Source organism: Vitis vinifera, chromosome 8, assembly GCF_030704535.1.
Source record: "Vitis vinifera cultivar Pinot Noir 40024 chromosome 8, ASM3070453v1".
NCBI classification, from domain to species: domain Eukaryota; kingdom Viridiplantae; phylum Streptophyta; class Magnoliopsida; order Vitales; family Vitaceae; genus Vitis; species Vitis vinifera.
The window spans coordinates 13953863-13969986 of record NC_081812.1 but is presented as its reverse complement, the minus strand read 5'-3'; the positions used below and the strand labels follow the sequence as shown (position 1 = coordinate 13969986).

Sequence of the window (16124 nt, the reverse complement as noted above, 5' to 3'; positions counted from 1 at the left end):
TATGATTGGGTTTTAGACATCTGGGAAGCTAAATCAGTTCTAATATGTTGTAGATAGGTTTTGACATCAACATCTTGTGTTTTTGAGAGTTTTTGGTCCTACCAATAGGATTTCTTGGCTACAACAGAAACAACTGTTAGATTTTGGGTTTGGCTGGATAAGTACTTTTTGACATTCATTTCTGTCTAGGGTTAATTCATCATTAACTTAAGACTGTTATATTCTACTCTTTGGGCTGACTGTAATTCTAGGACTTTCAGGGGATTGAAATGCTGGTACGGAAACTGAGGGAAAATATGTTGTCTTTATTCGTCTGATTTGAAGAAGGTTACTAAGAAAATTTTCTTGGAGTTAAGTGGCAGTTTACATGGAGTCTAGTTTGATTTGATATTATTTCTCCATTTTTTTCCTTCTTTTTTTTTAACTTGATGCCTAGGCATAACCTCTCTACTGTTATAAGTGTGCTTGGGTTGTGCCTCCTATTTGTGTCATTCATTATGTCATATGCTTATATTTGTCCAAATAAGGTCAATGTTATTGATAGTTTATTGCCTGTTTACAGTGAGCTGAACCCCTCCCCACTGCCATGTATGGCTAAGCGTTGTCTAAACAAAGCTATTATTTAGGTGAAGAATTGATCATATCCTTGGTATTGTTCTCAGAGATTTTAGTATGATTGTAGAAAGATATGAAAGAAGCTTGTGTACTAGGCTTCTTTAGGCCCTCTCAGTTCTTTTATTAATGTGGTAGCAAATAAAGTCTAACCAGCAATATATGGAAATAAAGGTTCCATTAGGATGGAGTTAGAATTTGTAGAGTTAATATCAGCCCAGGATCTCTTTTTGTGTAATTTGATATGGTAAATCAACTTACCTTCATTGCTATTCATCTATCGGTTGTCAATTAAATTAATTAACTTGGTGCCATTTACGTCTTTATTTGTCCTACAAGAGTGTCATCTCTGCATCTTATCCAATTCTTCAAACCATACACACAGTCCAAATAGCAGAGGCATTTTAGTTGTACACTGTTACCCTCTTTTGAAACTGCTTTCTCTGTTTCTGTTTTAGTGGTTTTATTGTTCAGTGTTGAAGAAGGAATTAGCGTTGTTGGAAAACCGTCTTGGCTGGAATTTATGAGAAATTTAGTTTGGTTGAAAACATGATTTACAAGAACTTTGGGATATGATATAACATCAGTACTGGCTTGAAGCCTGTAAAATATAGTGGCGGGATTGAAATTATTGGAGAGGTCGGTTAGCTGTAGGCATGTTGCAGTTGATGGGTAGTTGTGATGAGACCCAGCCCCATCACGTGTGCATGTAATGGGGCTGGCCAGGATGGGATTGGGTCTTGTGGTCTGTGGATGGTGGGGGTTGTTTGTGCTGGGGAGGAGAAGGTTGTCAACTGTGGACGGTCCCCCTCTTGTATTTTTTTCTTGTTGTGGAAGATCATCTCTTCTTCCTTTATTTTTAACTGAACTGGTGTATAAATTCAAATCCCTTGACTTTTAAGAGCCTAACCCTTAAAATATCTGGCTCCAACCAAGATATACCCTGAGTTCCTGAGGATTTGAACTTTTTGCACGCCCTACCCATATAACCAGCAAAATTAGTTTCATAGCATAGGTGATCTGCTGGATTCCACTAGATAGCTAGAGTTTCTCAGACGGATGTATTCATTTATTCGTGTATTATTCTAATATTAAGTCTCATGTACTTTGGTGCACCTTCTTTGATTGACACTGTTAATATCATTTTTGTTTACCTATCAAAAGAATATATGTATTTTAATATTTAGTGTCTAAATTAGATTTTTTGTTTCTTGCTGGTTTCTTCTAAGTAATAGAATCAGGAAACTTGAATTTGTGAATTTGATTATTCTGAAATTTCATTAGGAGGACTGTCTGCTTGAGATGGCAAAATCTGAAAGACTAACTACACCATTATATGTGGATAATACCATGTGAAGAGTGAAAAGATGGTTGACACAGGGAGCACAATATGAGAATTTGTTCACAGTTCACCATCCAAGTTTCAGTCTTATATGAATATATATGTGTGACAACTGGTACTCAAGACTCTCAGATGTGATTTACTGTTGACTCTGGGGAGAGCCCAGTTCATCCAGGGGTAGTCTGTGTGCAAATTTATTTTAGTATGCCCTTAATTACCATATATTTGATAACAACTCCAACATGTGATTCCCTTGAGCTCGGATGTATGTTCTGGTATGACTTTTCTGAAACGTTTCTAGGAATGGCTTTTGTGAATATTTTTCTTTTGAAGAGGCATTTGGATGAGGTTCTTCAGATTATGAAGCACTTTGCCAAAACCTTTGTGCCTTGTTGTATATCAAGTTTGACTTGCACTTTGTGGAAAACACTAGTATTTGTCATAATTGCAATTCTCTTTGCCTTATTCCATCAATTCTCTTCGATAATAGGAAATGTTATGCCGATGATGATGTGGACTTTGGAAATTTAGGTGAATATTTGTGACTGTTTTGGTGTTTGTTTTAGCCTTTATGTAGAGTATCAGTGTGGTTGTATTGTATTGAAAGCTTTTATTTAGTCTCACTACGATAAAACAATGCAATGCATATATATATATATATATATATATATATAGAAAATGTTATAAGCATTTCAAACAATGGCAACTCATGTGCCTAGGTTGGAGTCGTGCTTCTTTAACATATTTGATTGTATTTTTTTTGAAGTGTACATAAAAGACATCCTACACCCATAGCTTGAAAGAAAACACAGCACCATTTAATAGATGGTCCTTCGCTTCAGAGTCATAATTTTGATGAAGGGAGCCTAGGCATGGCTGGCAGCATGGGGCTTGGATTAACTCAGGGCCAACAATGAAAAAGGTGCTAACGTGGCATCGAAAAGTCATTGATATCATTGAAATATCGGCATATATCAATGAAAAATGAGGGAAAATCTCAAAAAATTGGGTGAACGGTTTTTCCATCCTAGTTGTCATGTTGGGTTGTCCGAAACTTGATATATCAATGATATTTCTTTGACATACCATCACGACATTTCAATCATTGTATAAGAGGCCTCATTTGGAATAATATTTTTAATTAACACGTGAAATTGTTATTTTAAAAGATTATAACATATCAAAATTTAAAAGACCTTTCATCTTGTAAAACCATTTATTATAATCGAAACTGGAAAATAACAGAGGAGAAAAGAAGAAGGCGAAAACAGAGTAAAGCGACTCAGTTTATTACCGAGCAAAATAGGAAAAGTTCTTTTTATATGTAGGGTTGTACACATGGCATCACCAAAGGAAAACTCACCTAAAGTAGAAATAAAGTAACCGAAACACTAATATGAAGAATTATTTACAATTAGTTACAAGGGATGAGACGAGGAGACGAAGAGAGGTGGATATAAAGCTCACGAAGGATGGAGTCAAGCCAAGTGATTTTTGCAGCAGCATTGGCAAGTCCTTTGTACTCAGATTCTACATTGGACTTGGATATCACCTTCTACTCGGAGGAAGACCGGGAAATTAAATTGGGACCAAGAAAGGCACGGTAACCACTAGTACTTCTCCTATCATCAGGGTAACTTTCCCAGTCAGCATCAGTATAACAAGAAAGAGAGAGACCATAAAAGCAAGAAGCCTTCAAATAGTGCAGGATCTGTTTGACAACTTGCTAGTGAGTTGTAGTGGGATGGTGCATAAGTTGGCATACCTTTGTTAATGGAGGAACTTATCTCAAGTTTGTTTAATGTGCAATATTGGAGAGCTCCAACAATACTCCAGTAAAAGGTAGGGGTCATCTGGTAGTTGACCATCATATATAGACATGGTAGGGCTGGAAAATACGGGAGTGGACATTGGCTTGCAGTTCAGCATGTCTACACGTGTAAGGAGGTCTTTTATATACTTGGTTTGGCTTGAGTGCTATCCGAAGTTGGTGTAGTGGACTTCAAGCCCAAGAAAATAAGAAAGATGACAAAAATCCTTTGGAGCAAAGTGGTTGTCAAGGTTGGAAATTATTTGTTGGATTAAAGAAAATCATTGTCCATGATGATGATATCATCAACATAAACAAGAATGATGATAAGTGTACTGGCAGTAGAGAGGATGAACATAGAGGTATCAGCCTTAGAGCTCATAAATCCCTATCGGAGTAAACAGGTACTTAACTTGGTGAACCAAGCTCTAGGGACTGTTCTAAACCATAGAGTTTTAGAGAGCTTACAGACCAAATGTGGAGCAGAGGAATCAGCAAAGCCTAGGGGCTGCTCCATGTAAACTTCATCTATTTCTCCATTTAGAAAAACTTTATGAACATTCAGTTGCTTTAAAGGTCATCAAGAGATAAAGCTAAGATGAGAACAAAACGAATCATAGCAAACTTCACCACAAGGCTGAAGGTTTCAAAATAGTCTAGGTTGTGCATTTGATGAAAACCTTTAGCTACTAAGTGGGCTTTATGTCTCTCAATAGAACCATTTGGTTTGAATTTAAGTTTGTAAACCCACTTGCAGCCAATAACTCTGTGATTTGAGGGAATAAGAACTAAGGTCCAAGTGTTATTTCAACTTAAAGCATCAAGCTCCAATTTCATAGCTTGTTTCCATTCAACACTTTGAAGTGCTTGTTGCATTGAAGTTGGTTCAGTGAGGGATAAGAGTGGAGGAGACTAACATATGGACAACAACATTTTAGGCTTATAAACCCCACTTTTAGATTTGGTTTCCATCAAATGGACATTTGTGGCTGCAGGTTCTCTATGGATATGGATACTTGGAAAAGCATAGGTAACAATAAAAACATTATTTTGAACATTGGTAGTATCTCCATGAGGTGAAGAGTTCTATTAAGAAACAATAGGAGAAGATAATGAGGTTGAGGTTTTAGAGGAAGAAACGATAACAATAGGAGAGAGTATTAGAGATTGATTTGGTTTAGAGACTGGTGAAGAAGCATTATGTGGAGAAGTAGTATTAGTTGATGGTGTGGAAGGAATGGTTGTCGAAATGGAAGAAGTAGTACCAATATTGGAGGATATGGGAAGAGGAAATGAAAAGTAAGATTGGGAAGAAGGTGTCGTAATTGGTAAGGAGAATGACTAAAAAGGAAAGAAATACTCATTGAACACCAATGAAAATGCATTCAGCAGAGTGAAACTCTAGCTTATTATTATTATAGGAACGAAGAAAAGAGAAGTAAGGACACTGAAAAACATGCAGAAACTCATACTATGGTGTTTGGTTATATAAAACCTCATATGGAGATTTATTTGACTAGATTGGTGTGGGAAACTTGTTTATCTAAAAGGTACTAGTTTGAAAAGCAAAAGGCCATAAACTAAGACGGGCATGATGACAGTGTGCTAGAAAGGTAAGTCCCATGTCCACAACATGTCTATTTTTTCTTTCAACTCTTCCATTTTGTTATGGTGTATAGGGACATGCTTCTTTATGTTTAATTCCATGAGAATGGAGAAGTGTAGAGATGAGTTTATATTCACTGCCCCAATCACTTTGAAAAGCTTTGATTTGGGAATCAAACTGAGTTACAACGATGTTTTTAAATTTTGGAAAGGTAGGGGATAATCATCAATGAATAAAAGGAAGTATCTAATACTAGTCACAAAAGTAATTGCGGAGGCTCCCCAAAGATCAAAGTGAACCAAATCAAATGGTTTTATTACTCTTGAGTGTGCATTTACAAAAGGTAACCTATGACTCTTTGCAAGCTGACATGAATTACAAAAATCAAAACAAAGTGCTAGGAGCAGCTTGTATACCACTACGTCTAAGAACCTGTGATAGAACTCTAAGTGAAGGATGTCCAAGTCTCCCATGCTAGAGATTGAAGACATTAGGTGGTGGAGAGACACTGGAGGAGGCTTGAGCTTCAAAGGAATTGTGATGGCTTGGAGAGTTGTTAAGTTTATATGGCCCTTGTTGATATGGTCTTGAGTTTTTGGAGGTTACAAAAGGATTATACTCAGCTAATCTCTATTAAACATAAGTTCACTAATGGAGCCAAGCTTATTTGCTAGAGTCTTAAGCTTAGAAACATACTCAGACCCTCCTTACTGTTTTGAATTTCTATCCTTCGCTCCAAAAAATGAGACTACAACGTAAATCTTAGAAGTAGTGATCAGACCAACAATCCTACTGATCATACTCTCTGTCAAGGATGAGACCAATTAATCAATAGCCGATTCAACTTCTACCACCATCAAAATCAAGGGGTCGTAGATCTAGGAAGCGAGGCCAAGTAGGGAGAGTTCCATTAATGTAATCTTCAAGACCATTGACAATAATTGCATTCAACAAATGATTTTTCTAGAGGAGATTATTGTCTTGATGCAATTTGATTGTGAGAGGTTGGCTAAGAGTTGGAAGGGGTTGATGAATGAACTGAGTAGGTAAGGTGTTTTGAATTGGAAACTAGTATTGTGGGGAATTTTGTGGAGGACTATTTTCCAAATCGAATTTGGAAAATAGTAGAGGAGAAAAAAAGAAGGCCAAAAAAAGAGTAAAGCGGTTCAATTTATTACTAAGCAGAACACGAATATTTCTTTTTACATATAGGATTGTACACATGACATCACCAAGGAAAAACTCACTTAAAGTAGAAATAAAGTAACCAATACACTAATAAAGAACTATCTACAATTAGTTACAGGGATTATTGTCTGATCTAATAATTATGGAGTTTAATTAGAGAATAGTTTTCTAGCTTCCTTTGAACAGGTGATGGATTTTAGAGATTTTAATAAGAAAAATGAGATGAAATAAATAGATCATATTCCCTAACTCGTTTTCAAATTATTAATGACGGTTATGTGAATATCCCATTACTAGCAGCAGAAGTCAAAAGATGGCTGCTGCTGCAACTGGAGGGATGGTAGAGTAAACAAGCAACCTCTCCATAGTGGATAGAAATTAAATTTGTTATGGGCATCAGGTACTGCTGACTTCATGACTTGCACTACTAATATTTTAATGTTTAAAAAGAGTATTTTATAGCCTATATACTACATGGATGGTTGGGATTCATTCTTTTGTCTGATTAAAGTTGAATGGCACGTATGTAAAGTCACATTTGTGCCGTAATTTTGGAATGCCGACTAAGATAGCTTTGCCCTCCGTCAATGCTTTGGGCGCCCCATTCATCACTACAATTTGTGATCATCTTTGACTCTTTGAAAAGCGAAGAATTTAAAAATGGTGCTGAGGGTGGATTTTTTTACGGGGTGAGAAGCCGAGCTTTGAAAAGGGAGCTAGTAGCAGTAGCAATTGGAGACAGATCATGGAGGAGCACTTTAGAATGACCCCTTTAATGGACTTGTACGAATTCTAAAGCAAGAGTCAAATGAAATTTTAGATCTTTTATATTGAGGTTCAAGTGAATTCCATTGGTTGTTATGATTCGATTAATAATAGACCTTCGTGGGCTTCTGTACCATCGTTCTTATTTTTACGGTGGGTCTTTGAGTGGCGACATGACCATCCTCTCAATTCAATCAAAGCAGGTTTGATGTATGCATGCCCTATCCTTGCATCCATGAGTCTTCAACTTCATCTACTAGATGAAGATTCTCGATATGGCCTAAGTACTCAGTGGTGGACGGATCAAATCCACCATCGAGGTACGCCAGGGTCTATGTAGAACCTCCTAAACCTAGCTTTTTACTTGAGCAAACGTAATAGTACAAGGAGGCCATGTCTTAAGTAGAATGCCAAGTTCATGGGATGTAATAAGGCACCTTTTATCCTTTATGAAACTAAAGGGATGTGCATCGACACCACCTATATGAAGCGTGAGACTAACACTAACTTGTAGGGGAACAAGTCGATACCAATCTTGCATGCGGCACAGGGTTGACCAACCTTATAAGACTACCTTAACAAGCTTAAATGGATCAACTCTCCCCTCCTCAGTACAGGCGAAAAAGTAATGCTTGAAAATATATACTGTTGATTTTTAATATTAACATCCTTGTTTTTCTCTCAAAGGTTGTGTTTTTTACTTTCAATTTCCTTTTTTTTATAAAAAAAAATCAATTCTTTTCTTTATGCTATTTCCGTTCTTCCATTTACTAAACCAAAAATATAAGCCTCCATATTCTTTAGAAAATTCAAAATTGGAAAAGAGGTCTACTATTGACAGGATTGACAATTACGCCTAGCTATATTTATGTATCTGTGGGTGCTCATTGATCAGGATCGCCCCTAAAAATTTGTGAAGCTCATAAGAAAATGGAGCCAACCGTCACAATCATCCACCCTTCTCATAATACCTACATTTATCTAATTCTTCTGGGTGAAAAAAAAATTGAAGAAACCATCATCATCATCAAGAATTCCTTTCTACAACTGCAGCAATTATGAAAGAGTGGACAGGGCCTGGTCCGCTGAAGCCCAGCTTCAAATTGCTGGCACCGGCGGATCCACTGGCCCTGAAAACTTAGGCCTCACTGCATTTTCGACTTGGCCTACATATTCTGCTACTCCGAAAATTGAATTGAAGCACACATTTGGAACTAAAGGCGATTTATATATCACAATTAATTAAATTCTACATAGTATATGACAGATTATCACTCCCATTTAGAAGTTACACCTCACAATGAATCAATTTTTTTTTTTTTTTTTTTGTGAAGAAACAAATATGTTCTCAAAGGCACAAAGAGAAGGATCTTCGATCCTGAGGAGAGCTGGCGCATCGAACCACGCTCAGAAAAATGTTCTCGTCGCAAGGGATACAGAGTTTGGAGGCAGCAGTGAAATCATACTCGTCCCGAGCCTGATCCAACAATGCCTTGAAGAGTGGGTGCTTGAGCAGAGTTATTTTAATGACAAACCTCGTGTAATTTTCACCCACATACACTACTAAGTGTCCCTTTGGGACATCTCTTGGAATGGAGTCGCCTTCGTGCATGGAAGGCCACAGTGCCCACTGGCAGCAGTAGTCGCACCCTGCTGATGGTATCACTCTGCTCCCCATTCTCCGCCACTTTTCCAGGCATGCCCTCAGAAATTTCCCCCTCATAATCTTCATCTGCAACAAGACGGAAGATGAGAGAGGAAAGAAGAAGGCGTGGGGTGGGATGGTATGAACTGAAAGTGAGAGGGGGAGGAGGGGGGGTGGTGGTGGTGGAACAAAAGTGAGAGAAAGGTTTATATAAGTGTGGAAAAGGGGGAGAAGGAGACACTGTTGGAGCATTAAATGGCTGAAATGATGTGTAGCTAAGAGGTGAGCTATGTATTGAGGGTGTGATGTTTTAATATTATTTATTTATTTTGAATAGCTGCTGTGCTTTGCCATCTTGCATCCGTTTTTTTCTCTCCTATATAGTATTGCTTCTGGATACGAAAATGTACGAACATGAATCCCCGATTTCAAAGCTTTATAAATTATTAAAAGTATGGCATCATAAAACTGCAATCTTCTCTCAATGCTTGATCGATGATCTTTCGAATTTCTCGAAATTAGACCCCACAAGTTGAGAGTGGAAAAGATAAGATATGCAAGAGGGATGGGATAAGCTTCTTGGGCATAGTGCGATGCCCACTTATTTGTAATATGGTACTTTGGATATTGTAAAATATACCTATTTGCTCTGGGAGAGATTTCTGAATTGAGAAGCCTTACTCTTCCAATTCAGTCATGTGAATCTTCAGCTGGATGACAACTGGGGTTTAAAGGTCCATCACATGAAGATCTTGCATTTCCATTGAGGTTGATTATCAGCCTACAACTGCTAACGTAATCATTTTTAACTCCTCAGATTTGCTCCACTGGAGAACACATTTGGTCTGATGTGTGCATTGTGCTATGCCGTCACTTTCTTCCAATAGTCACCTGCAACTTTTCTTGTATTATCAGTATTTTATGTTGTGTGTTTCACATTTCCATTATCCTAATAATGGTGGATCACCTTAACAGCCAAATCCTTTATCTTGGATGATCTTATACCATCTGTACCACACATCCAAAGCGTGTACTGTCCGTACCTGTTGTTTCTGCAGTCACACACATACCACTATTTCCATATGCAGTAGGGTTTGTGATTACCGCTTCACATCAATGCTTTCTGACCAGCGCACATGCAATTGACAGCTCCGAAAGGAAATAAGTTTGGTTGCATGCAGAGAAGATGATGAAGGAAGATAATGCTTTGAGTCCTTGAACAATCATTATTCCAACCCCGCCTGATAGAATCTATATAAGTTTACTTCTTTTCTTCCATTTTCTCTGCAATGAATGAAATGAAACCCTTTTTTCCAGCTCCTACTTTCCTGAACTTCTTACACGAAGTGGACATGGTCAACAGGAAGGGAAAGGGAAAACATCCTGTCAGCTGGGTCATTAGTGGGAGATGATGGAGCACTCTTGGACCTCATATTAGTGGAGTGGCTCTGGGGGTTTAGAAATCAGAAATGTGTTGTGCTGTAGAATGATCTAGGAGCTGAGGATAGAGTTCAAACAAATCTAATAAAGAAGTTTTAAGTATATGATTAGTGGCTCATAAGTGGAAAAAATCATGCTGTTTGGCCACATTAGCTTCTCTCCTGATAGGGAATAAGAACAAATTAAAGGGCATTTACATCAGATAGCACATATATACGCCTTGATCTGATACACTGGATTTATTTCTAGATTAATGAGAGTTGACATGTTGATAATTATGGCCTCTCTTTCGGCTGTGGTCAAAGTATATCTTGTGTTTTTGTATGACTACTCATTAATGTTCTTTTCTGTTATGCTGCTAGATAAAACTAGGCCTCCATATATCATGTTCTAATTTTATACAAAATCCTGATTCTATCCCATGACCTGAAGATTCTAGCCCATGGAGGAGCTACCTTCCATTTTAGTACTGGAAAACCTATACAAGGAAGAAGGGCAACCAAAAGTCAAAACTGCAGATTTCACTTTGAAAATTCCACTCCAATTTGAATTCTATGAATTTGTTTTCATGACAAATGCTGCAGTAGATCAACCTCAGACAATGTTTTTTCTTGCACCCGTGACTTGAAGATAACAAAAACGGGATGACATAAAGCTGAAATTTCCAAAAGTTCCATGAAAGTTACAGAAAGGAGGGAGGCTAGATCCGATCTCGTAAAATCCGGGCCCCTCAATGTCACAAGGGTCAGAAATAACTGGTGAAGAGACAAAAAGATAAAGTGAAGATCAAGCTAATCAAGAAACCATAATTAAATAGAGATTTGTTCATTATTCTGGCCCCTAACGCCACCATCGGTCTTTCAAGTTTTTAAATCCATAGCCTCTAGGAATTTTTCAAATTGCCTCTCTCTTATCAGACCAAATATTTAAGATCTTCACAAGCTGAAAATCTCCGTTATATGCCATACCTCTTTAATCACTTGCACGTCTCTATTATCTGTATATCAGTTTCTGACGAATGGCTTTTGGGAAGGATGATGCCTAACTCACGTCTGAGGGGCAAAGTGATTGGAGTTGTCTTGTACCAAAGGAGGAAAGTAAGCACTAGTGTTGTAATTGGCTTCTACTTCTATCCAAAAAAACTTCAACTTGTGTCTCCTAGTGTCACATTATTGTATATACAACAACCCAAAAACATAGCCATCCTCTCAAAAATTGTAATCCTTGAATACGTGTCAGGACTTTAAGATGATACACATATATGACTTTGTGCATGAACCCATGAATGTAAGAGGATTTTGGTGATGCCATAGGAAGTCAAAAGTAAAAAAAAAAAATGTGGGAGGTGGTTTGAGCATACAACAATATAGGGTAGCTAGGTTGTGGATGGTGGAGGGGAGACTAATAGTTTCTCCCTCCTGGCAGGTTCATCTAAGGAGGAAGATACATTGGTGAGTGAAGCAGTACACACGGATTCATCCCCTGAAGACAGAATGTGGTGTAGTCGGTTGGTTGGAGAAGGAAGAGATCCTCAATCGGACACATCATTCAAATAAACTGCCAATACTTCGGTAGAAACTCGTTTAGATAGAGAGACAGGTTAGTTCCATTTGTATTCAAGTTTTAAAATGTCAAAAACAAGAAAAATTTGGTAACACGTTTTTGCTTATTCCAAAATAATAATGTTGGATTGCTTGCGCTGCATCCTCACAATCACCACCCCACCTAATTAAAAACGATAAAAATAAAAAATGGAAAAGGCCAAAGCGTGTGGATAGTGGATATTTAGAGGTGGGCAACCCATGTCTGAAATTAAATAGTAAATGTGAGAGAGTGTGTCTGATATCCAGGGAACTTGCAAGTTTTTGGTGGGATGTGATAGGGGTTGGAAGGTGGCGCACATGAGGTCGGGCCACTGCACTCACGGGGGGGGGAGACGAAGGAGATTGAAGATTGAAGATAGAAGACAACACGCCTCAAACCACAAGCGTGAGGTTCCTCCCACCGGCCAAAATGTGCAATATGCATACACGAGTGAATGATTTTGATTGGACAGGAGGCAGCCCCCACCTCCCTCTCCTGTACACGTGCAAACTGCAGCCTTTCCTACTTATATTAGCTGTCCTCTGCCACCCCCTTTTAATTTCAGGCCCAACCACCTCCTTTAACTCCTTCCCTTCCCATGCCTCCTCTTGGGGAGCAACTGTTTATGCTTTTGGGTTCAAGCCATCTCCTCAATTTAACCCAACACCCCCCCCCCCCTCCACCTCTTCCAATTTGGTATTATAAGGGAAAATTAGAAAAAAAAAAAAAAAAAAAAAAACCAATATACTTTTCTTTTTTACATTAATTGAGTTTTAACCGGTACACAAAACATAGGCCTTGTTTGGGCGTGATGCCCATTGGTTGGACCTAACAGGATGTCAGACATTATAAATACTGGATATTTTTCGTATGACGTTAGATTATTGCAAGATGAGTAATTAAAAAATTTTAGGGGGTGTTTGGTAATTATTTTTTAAAATAGTTTTAAAAAATAATTTTTTAAAATAGTTTTTAAAAACTATTCTTTAATATTTTATAGAGTACAAATCTATTTGCAAACCTTAATATCTTTTTAACTTATTTTTAACATTTGAAAATATGTTTTAAAAATAAATTTTATATTTAATATTTTACTTTTAATCATTTTATATGTTTAAATAATTAGTTTTTAAAACAACCATCAAAAAATAGTTTTTGATTATTAAATGTGTTTTCCTAATTTGTTTGTTCTAAAAAATAAAAAATCATTTTAAAAAGTAGTTATCAAACAAACCTTTAAGATTTTTTTTTCCCTCGTAGAAGTTGAAATTCATTATAACCCCGTACTTTTTGTTACTCATTTTTCAATCGCTTTTGCCTTATATAATACAAATATCAATTGCTATGATGTTATTATACTAGTAAACAACCTAATCCTCCAATTAACAAAATATAAAATTATTATTATATTAAATGTGCTATTGTGAGAACTAAATGTTATCATAGGATATGTATAACATATGATTTGTAAAAGAGAAAAATGAAAAAATTAAGACAAAACAATTTACTTACTATTTGATGTGATTATGGCACCTTGGATCAGGTTATAGTCATTCAAGGGGCCAAAGAATGAGTTGGCCCAAAAGCTTATTGACGAGGCCAAGGTCCATCCCGAAAGCTGAAACTGCTTATATAAAACTATTATTATTACATATATTGTTGTTCTCACATTATGATTCATATTATTAATTTTATTAAAATTATTAATATCTTTATTTATACCTTTATTATCATGAAGTCAATTGCTACAAATCAATTAACATAATTTATTTTTTTAATTCATAAGGCTTATAAGCTTCATTATAAAGATCGGTAGAAATTCCTTGAGTATATAATGCTAATGCATTGGTACAATGCAAAAATACAAAAGCTAATATATATGTACAACAAAAATATAATATTAATTTTACAACGTAAGTAAAACACTTGAGAGGGCGGTTGAATTGGATATTATAAACTTTAAAAAATAATTAATGAAAAAAAAAAGAATAAAAAATAATTAGCAAGATAATAAATAGGTAAAAAATAAGGAGAAGAAATGCACAAACTTTTTTTATCATGGTTGAGCAATTCATCTACGTCTACTCTTCTCAACATCTTAACCAAGTGAAGGGTCTACTAATAAGACTTCCAACATAAATTTTCAAGTTTTGCAATTGGATTCAAGAGGTCCAATGGGTTTTAAAGCTCAAAAATGAGTATGTACATTTTAAATGCCCATTGTGAAGCTCCAATAGGCATTTACAATCCTTTTAAGTACTCCACCTATTTGAAGTTTCTTCATTCAAAATGAGTAGATGATAAAAGTTGTAAAACTTCTAATCCTAGATATAAGTTTGACTCACAATACAAAGGAAGCTAGGATGAATTTAAAATGTGCATTTAATGGAATTGCAAATTTGAAATCAATATGATTAGTTGAAGAGCTTTGAAGAAGAGAAAAAGAATATTCCAAATTGAATGTATTTGTTATCATGTACATAAATGCAATGAAGCTATTCAATTTATAGTTTTTTATCTTAGGAACCTAAAAAATCACATAAGCACATTGACCAATTAAACATCGATTCAATTGATTGACTAATTGTTATGCATTAAATGTCATTGAAGTTTCTGAGCTTAGTTGGAGGTTCGATCGACCCTTAACTAGCTACACACTAACTATTGAAAGAGAGAGAAGAAAACTTGAACTTTAAACAACTCTTAACCAGTCAATCCCAACTGATAGATATAGTTCCCCAATTAGTTGAAGGCTCCCTCAACTAGTTGCACTTTAAAGTGCCTAAAAATTTGGTTTGGGATTTGAAACTTCCAACAACTTGTGTAATCCATTTTAAAACATTTTAAAGTTAGTTTAAAAAGAATATGCTTCAAAGTTTTAAATTAAAAACAAATACTCATCCATTTTTATGATAAAATCATTGTTTTTGAGCTTGAATAACGATGAAAACTATTTTTTAAGTACATGAGAAAAGTTTTAGATGTAAGTGCACCAACAAATACTATCTTATAGATTATCCTAAATTATTTCAAATCTTTAAGAGGTCCAAATCTTCATGGTAGTGAGTTTCTTCCATGGTTGCTTGAGTTTTCTTTAGATTCTATCGTTCAAAAAAAAAATCCTATTAGAGGTGAGAGAGGAAGGGATAGAAATTCTTTTCATATAAGGGAGGATTAAGGAAATACGATGGATATCCTAATTATTAGAATATTGATTTATAAAATCATGAATTTTGGCATTCCATCATATGAAATCTAAATAATTATTGTTTACAAATAAAGTCAATGGTGATATATAAATATGTCTAAAATTAAATCTTCTACTTTTTCCTATACATAATTTCAAAATTACTTTAAAAAATCTAAATAATCACTTAAAGTAACTTTTAGATAATCGTTTGATAGTTAAGTTTTGTAAACAATTATTTAACATAGGATTCTTTCAAAAATCACTTTTTTATTACATACATCACCGGAATACTATCAAAATACTTATTTTAATTCATACCTAATTAAACATTTAGTTTAGAACAAAGTGTTATAAATAAAAGTATTTTAATTATAATAATTTTCAAGCATACTCTTTATCTTTATTGGATCAAGTGGCTGCATCAAATGACTGACAAAACTCAATGCCTATAAAGAAATAGGTTGGTTAGGTTTAAGATGTTGAAGTATTTGATTGAATAAAAGGATTTTTATAGATAGGTTGGGGACCTTGAAAGTGATTTTGGTAGTGGGCTTGGAAGTGGGGATGCACATCCAACTAATGGATTTGCTTTCAAAATCCCAATTGATGGGTTAAATGCATTTTTGGGAGTCAGTTGTCAGCAATCACTTGAGACCCAAATGTTTAATTGCATAATTTAATTTTCAAAACCTTTTATATAAGTACACTTTAAAAGAAGAAAAAAAGAAGAGAAAATTGCAATGCCTAAGATTTATTATGTGGGGCACTAATGCACAAGACTAGTTTTGAATGCTTATATATTGAACTAATTTGGTCAAAACAATACTTTTCACAAAACCTAGAATTATTCAATTTTCACATCTCTTGCTTAAAACTAATAGTTTTGCAAAGGGAAATTGCAAATCTAATGTCACGAAGCAACTTAAACAGGAAATCCATTAT

The 16124-nt window shown here is 35.7% G+C and overlaps 1 protein-coding gene across 1 annotated transcript; it reads right to left on the bottom strand.

The window, feature by feature from the left end:
- Positions 1–8531: 8531 nt before the first annotated feature.
- LOC100253355 (indole-3-acetic acid-induced protein ARG7-like) lies at positions 8532–9267 on the bottom strand. The gene has a single exon (XM_002281840.5). It carries the CDS (start codon positions 9218–9220, stop codon positions 8672–8674), a length of 549 nt encoding a protein of 182 aa, XP_002281876.3. The 5' UTR covers positions 9221–9267; the 3' UTR covers positions 8532–8671.
- Positions 9268–16124: the final 6857 nt, after the last annotated feature.